This window comes from Mesocricetus auratus, unplaced genomic scaffold (genome assembly GCF_017639785.1).
Source record: "Mesocricetus auratus isolate SY011 unplaced genomic scaffold, BCM_Maur_2.0 Super-Scaffold_100037, whole genome shotgun sequence".
In the NCBI taxonomy this organism is placed as follows: domain Eukaryota; kingdom Metazoa; phylum Chordata; class Mammalia; order Rodentia; family Cricetidae; genus Mesocricetus; species Mesocricetus auratus.
Genome location: NW_024429215.1, coordinates 8,545,512 through 8,551,673, shown reverse-complemented (window position 1 = coordinate 8,551,673; position 6,162 = coordinate 8,545,512). Strand labels below are relative to the sequence as shown.

Here is a 6,162-nt window from a genome sequence, read left to right as displayed (position 1 = left end):
TTTGTTTGGTTTTGGTTTTTCCAGATAGAGTTTCTGTGTATATCCCTGGCTGTCCTGGGACTCACAGAGATCCACCTGCCTTTGCCTTCCGAGGGCTAGGGATTAAAGGCGTGCACCACTACCACCAGCTGCATTTGGTTTTTGTTTTGAAGTGCTCAGCACTCACCAGCAAGTGATTATTTCGGAAATGATGAAATGTAATCTAAGTCTCTTTTTAGTGCCTTCCATCTCCCAGATTCATATTCTCATCCCCAAATTCCTAGTCGTGCAATACTGAGAGAACGTAACTGAACTTTTTGTTTTGTTTCGTTTCTTGTTTTTCGAGACAGGGTTTCTCTGTATTGTTTTGGAGGCTGTCCTGGAACTAGCTCTTGTAGACCAAGCTGGCCTCAAACTCACAGAGATCCGCCTGCCTCTGCCTCCCGAGCGCTGGGATCAAAGGCATGTGCCACCACTGCCCAGCCTGAACATTATTTTTAAGTAAAACGTATTTCATTGTATAAAACAATTTCACTTGAGCCAAATTTTAAATGGAAATCTGATGGGGTGGAGGGCGAGCTAGGAGGCAGCATCACCAATAAAAAGCCCTCAGAGGTGGGCCCACTCGAGAGTTCAGCTGGAGGCCAGAAGAGAGACGAGCAGAGAAGAGGTGAGTTCAGTTAGGCGATTTCTCCTTCAGTTCAGAGGAAAAACTTCTCAGCGAGGTGATTTATCGCCCAGCAAGTGTTGTCTGAGGCCTGGCAGTGTAGGCACACAGAACTCCCCGCTCCGGCAGCAGAAGGTGGGACAGGCACTTTCAACACCCAGCCTGGGGAAGTGGTAGTCTTCATTCTCTGGAGTCCAGCCCGTGGGTGACTAACAAGGTGGGAGATGTATCCCTCCCAGTGGCTCGTTCAATATCCGAACGGGACAGTTGGAAAGTTCCTGGATCTAGGCCAGCGCTATCCAGCAGAAACAGAACATGACCCACATGGGTAAAGACAAGCTTTCTAATTCTTAAAGTAGAGAAAGTAAAATCAATTTATTTCAATATCAAAAATGAAGAAGTAGGCCGGGCGGTGGTGGCGCACGCCTTTAATCCCAGCACTCGGGAGGCAGAGGCAGGCGGATCTCTGTGAGTTCGAGGCCAGCCTGGTCTACGGAGTGAGTTCCAGGACAGCCTCCAAAGCCACAGGGAAACCCTGTCTCGAAAAACCAAAAAAAAAAAAAAAAAAAAGAAGAAGAAGTTGGAGAGATAGCTCAGGGTTGGCTGCTCCTACAGAGGAACTAGGATTGATTCCTAGCACCCATTTGGCAGCTCACAACTGTCTGTAACTCAAGCTCCGAGGGTATCTGACACCTCTGGCCTCCATGGGTACCAGTACTCATGTGCACATACCCACACGTAGACACATACAACCATACATACATAAAAATGTCTCAATGTGTATATAACACAACATGTAATTAGTCTTAAAATGTTAACGAAATAGTTTGTGTTCCGTCTCTCATGTCTTTCAAATTGAGTATGTACTTTATACACACAGCACATTGCAATTCAGATAAGCCCCACTGGACCGGTGAGACAGCTCAGTGGGTAAAGGTGCTTGCTACCAAGACTCACGACCTGAATTCCATCCCCGGGCCCCACACCGTGGAGGAAGAAAACTGACTCTACAAGTTGTCATTCGACCTTCACAAATGCACCAAGGCACACACACACCTCCCCACACACAAACACACAAATAAACATTAGAATATTAAACAGAGACAGATACACCCCTTTTCAGGTACTCCAGAGCTATATGTAGCTAGTGACTGCCACACCAGGCGATCTAGACACACACCCCTGCCCCCTTTTAACCGGAAGCTCAGAGAGCAACCCTGTCTTTCATTCTAATTTCAATTCTCACAAGTTCAAAGTTATAAGTCAGCGATATCTGTGGGGCTTTGGGGGGGTTGTCTTTGTAACCTATTACTAATGACTGTAACGGTCCTGTGTCATCCCTGTGCATACAAAGATGCCAGTCTCCCATGATCTAGCAGTCATTCAATCATGAAACTTCCAATAACACGTGCGCGTTTCCCTTCAGGTGCTGACGATGGCACATCCCTTTAAAGAGAGAATTTCCTGCCCTTTCTGCGCACGTTATCTGGAAATGCCTGTGTACTTGAAATGTGGATATATGTGCTGCCTCCAATGCACTGACTCCCTAGAGAAAAATCCAGAGGGGGAGGGCATACTGTGCCCCAATTGCTCTATTGTCTCTTTGAAGGAAGACATTCTACCTGCTGCCCAAATGGAGCGCCTGACTACCAAGATCAGAAGATTAGAGCCGCTGCTGAATTGTATTCTAAAAATGAACTCCAGAATGAAGCTATTTCAAGGTAAGAAGTCTTAAGAAACAACTCCAGACCCATAAGGCACTCTGGGGAAATCAACTTTCCAATATCTCCCCATTAAATTTTGAACATTAACTAAGGCCAGGAATTTCAAATTTCATTCTTTCCCAAAACACAGCAGGCTCTCACTTCTTATGGGTCGAGATTAGAGCTAAGTGGGAAAATTGTCTACCTCTGCCTCCCAAATGCTGAGATTAAATACTGTGCTCCTAAGAGTTTTATAGGTGTGTGTATCTACATCTGTATATGCATATATGTGTACATACACACATATAAATATGTACATGAGTGTTTGCCTGCATGTATGTATGTTCATCACATTCATGCAGTGCTCATGGAAACCAGAAGAGGACGCTGGGTTCCCTGAACCTGGAGTTACAGGTGATTGTGAGCTGGCATCTGGGTGCTCAAAACTGAATATGGGTCCTCTGAAGAGCAACAACTGCTCTTTACCAGCCCATCCTTCTGGATTGTTTGTTTGATTGACTGACTGACTGACTGACTGACTGACTGACTGACTGATTCAGAGTTTCTCTGTGTTAACAGCTCTGGTTCTCTTAGAATTCGCTTTGTAGACCGGGCTGGCCTCGAACTCACAGAGATCCGCCTGCCTCTGCCTCCCGCTCGAGTGCTGGGAATAAAGGCGTGCGCCACCAACGCCCGGCTGGAAGATAGCTTTTCAAATTTGATAATCTATAAATTTACCTGACCATCCGGCTCAAGGCAGATTTTGCTTCTGGAGCAGCAGATTTTCCTGAGATTGTCAACAGGGACACAATACAGGTGGTGTTGATTGGCAAAAGCCCGAGTCAGGAAGGAAATAGGGCCTCTGTCTGACCTCGAGACCCAGGATTTGAGGTGCTCAAAAGCCCCCAGGTGAGTCTGATGTATAGAGCACTGTAGGCAACCACTGTGATGGATAAATCATCTTGGCACTCAGAGCCCCCCAGGAGAGTGATGAAAGTCGTCTGATGATAGCTCAAGCAGATTTAGGTCCAGTTACATAGGGACTCCAGACCTCATGGCTATACCATGTGCTTTCAACCCCAGAGCTGCAGGAAGTATTGCCTGGTTCCACATCACAAGTTAGCTCTGCATTATCGATGTTACCTGGTTTTGTTTCCTTTTTTGGTTGTTTGGGGTTTTTTTTTTTTGTCTTATTTTTTCTTTTATGTAAATAACATTTTTTCACTTGTTTTTACATACCCACTGCAGTTTCCCCTCCCTCCTCTCCCTCCTCCTATCCCTCCCTTCCCATCTACGCATCTGCCCCCTCCCCTACCTTTCAGAAAGGAGCAGGCCTCCCATGGGCTTGAACAAAGCTAGCTAAACTGGCCAGCAAGCCCTGAAGAAATCTGGCTGTCTTCACCTACCTGGATTATGAAAGTGCAGCAGCTGCCACACCTGGCATTTTTATATTCTGGGACTTTAATTCAAGTCCTTGGGGTTGGGCTTGCAAGGCAAAAACGTTATCAACTGTAGCCATATTTATATACATGTATGTATGTATGTATACATTCTAGACATATTTTTTCATATATATATATGGAAAAATGTCTAGAATGCAACTACCAGGGCTGGTGAGGTACCTCAGCAGATAAGAGCTCTTGTGTCAAGCCTGATAACCTGAGTTTGATTCTCCAACACCCACCTGGTAGAAAGAGAGAGCCAGCTCCTTCAAGATGTCCTCTGACCTCCACATACATCGTTTTGGTACGCATACACACACATGAATAATGTAAAACAAAATTTAAAGAATCCGATTAAATAGATGACTGCAAGGAAAAGATTAGTATTCTCCTATTCTACAATAAGTATTGTATCTTCTACCCTTCCAATATTAATTCAACAAGTGCGGTGTTGGTGGCGCACGCCTTTGATCCCAGCACTCGGGAGGTAGAGGCAGGAGGATCTCTGTGATTGAGGCCAGCTTGGTCTGCAGGGTGAGTTCCAAAACAGTCTCCAAAGCTACACAGAGAAACCCTATCACGAAAAAACAATCAATTAAACAAAGTAAATATTATACAAGTCCAGTACTCAACAGTGTAGAAATTTCCTATTGTGATTTAGAGAAACATTTTGTGGCAACTGCTTTTGCTCTACATCACCTAATTAGGGAGGTCTTAAATTTTTCCACAAAAGGTGATCTTTTTTAGAGTGGAGTTAAATAAAAGTGAGGTATATGAGTCTCAACAATAAATGTGAAAGGCAGAGTCCATGTTGCGTGTTTACTGAACTACTGGATTTTCTCTACACAGTGAATATGACCTTGGATACGGACACAGCCCACAAGCACCTCATCATCTCTGATGATCTGAGGAGTGTCTACTGTGGGTCTAAGAAGCAGAACCGGAAAAAATCTGCAGAGAGATTCAAAATCTCCACCTGCGTCCTGGGCTCCTCACGGTTCACTTCCGGCCGCCATTACTGGGAGGTAGTGGTGGGAACCAGCAAAGAATGGGATATAGGCGTTTGCAAAGAGTCAGTTAATCGGAAAAAGCCAATTAACCTGACGGAAAAACACGGATTCTGGACTGTGGGTGTGAGAGATGGAGAGGTCTATGCTGCCTGCACTGAACCCTTGACCCAGCTCATCGTGAACGCTCGGTTGCACAGGGTGGGGATTTTCCTTGACCTAGTAAGGAAGAGCATTTCCTTCTGGGACCTCAGCGATGGGTCCCACATCTTTACATTCTTTCAAATTCCTGACACGGATCCACTTCGCCCATTTTTTGCTCCAGCAAACTCGTATCCAGATGATCAAGAAGAAGTCCTCACTATCTGCCCTGTGTCGAATCCAGGCATTTTTAGGCGTCCAGTTAACCCCTAACAAGGAAAATGACCCTCGAATATGAAAGCTCCTATGGGAAAGTGCTGTCAACTCACAACCATGGCTGAGAATTGTTGTGTTTAGTACACACAGGGCACAAAGGCATCATGTATTCAAATTAGTTAGAGACATTTTCATCTTTTTAATATAAAGTATCATCATGGTTGTTTGGTTTGGAATTTGCTTAAATTGCTGTTCCCATTCATATATTGTGAACTTTTAGATGAACCTTGAATGTTTTTCTTTTTATTTGCTATAACAATAGTGTTGTGGAATAAATAATTAAAATTTTAGATTTGACCAACCAAGCAGGCTGATTGATTTTTCTGAAGAACAAGGAAATAAGACTGATACATCAGCAGCAAAAAAGAAATATTTATATATGCTGCCTCACCCAATAGCTTTTAACATCACAAATTCATCTCGCATACACATTTAATATTCGCTACGGGTAAAGATATGTATTTATAAAAATGCTAATTTTAAAATCATTTGCCCTCGGGGCTGGAATGGATTATGTGCTTGCCAATCATGAGTTAAATCCCCGGAGCTCACATAAAGGAGATCATAGGGTGGAGGGGCGACACTGAGGGTTGATGGCTCAGTGGTTAAGAGCACTTGCTGCTCTTCCAGAGGACCCAAGTTCAGTTTCCAAAACCCACATCAGGCAGCTCACAACTGCCTGTAGCTCCAGCTCCAGGGAACCCAACGCCCCTTGCTGGCCCCCATACACACTTGCACACGTGTGCACATTCTTACACAGACATACCACATATACACATAAAAATAACAATCTTTCCGGTGTTGGTGGTGCGCGCCTTTAAACCCAGCACTCGGGAAGCAGAAGCGGGAGGATCTCTTGAGTTTGAGGCCAGCCCAGTCTACAAAGTGAGTTCAAGGACAGCCAAGGCTACACAGAGAAACCCCACCTGGAAAAACCAAACACTAAA

The 6,162-nt window shown here is 44.7% G+C and overlaps 1 protein-coding gene across 1 annotated transcript; it reads left to right on the top strand.

Moving 5' to 3' along the window:
- The first annotated feature begins 564 nt into the window (after positions 1-564).
- LOC121135417 (ret finger protein-like 4A) lies at positions 565-5,520 on the top strand. The gene is made up of 3 exons (XM_040734173.1): positions 565-649; positions 2,073-2,367; positions 4,641-5,520. The coding sequence occupies exons 2-3, from the start codon at positions 2,082-2,084 to the stop codon at positions 5,210-5,212; spliced, it is 858 nt and encodes a 285-aa protein (XP_040590107.1). The 5' UTR covers positions 565-649; positions 2,073-2,081; the 3' UTR covers positions 5,213-5,520.
- The last annotated feature ends 642 nt before the right edge of the window (positions 5,521-6,162 follow it).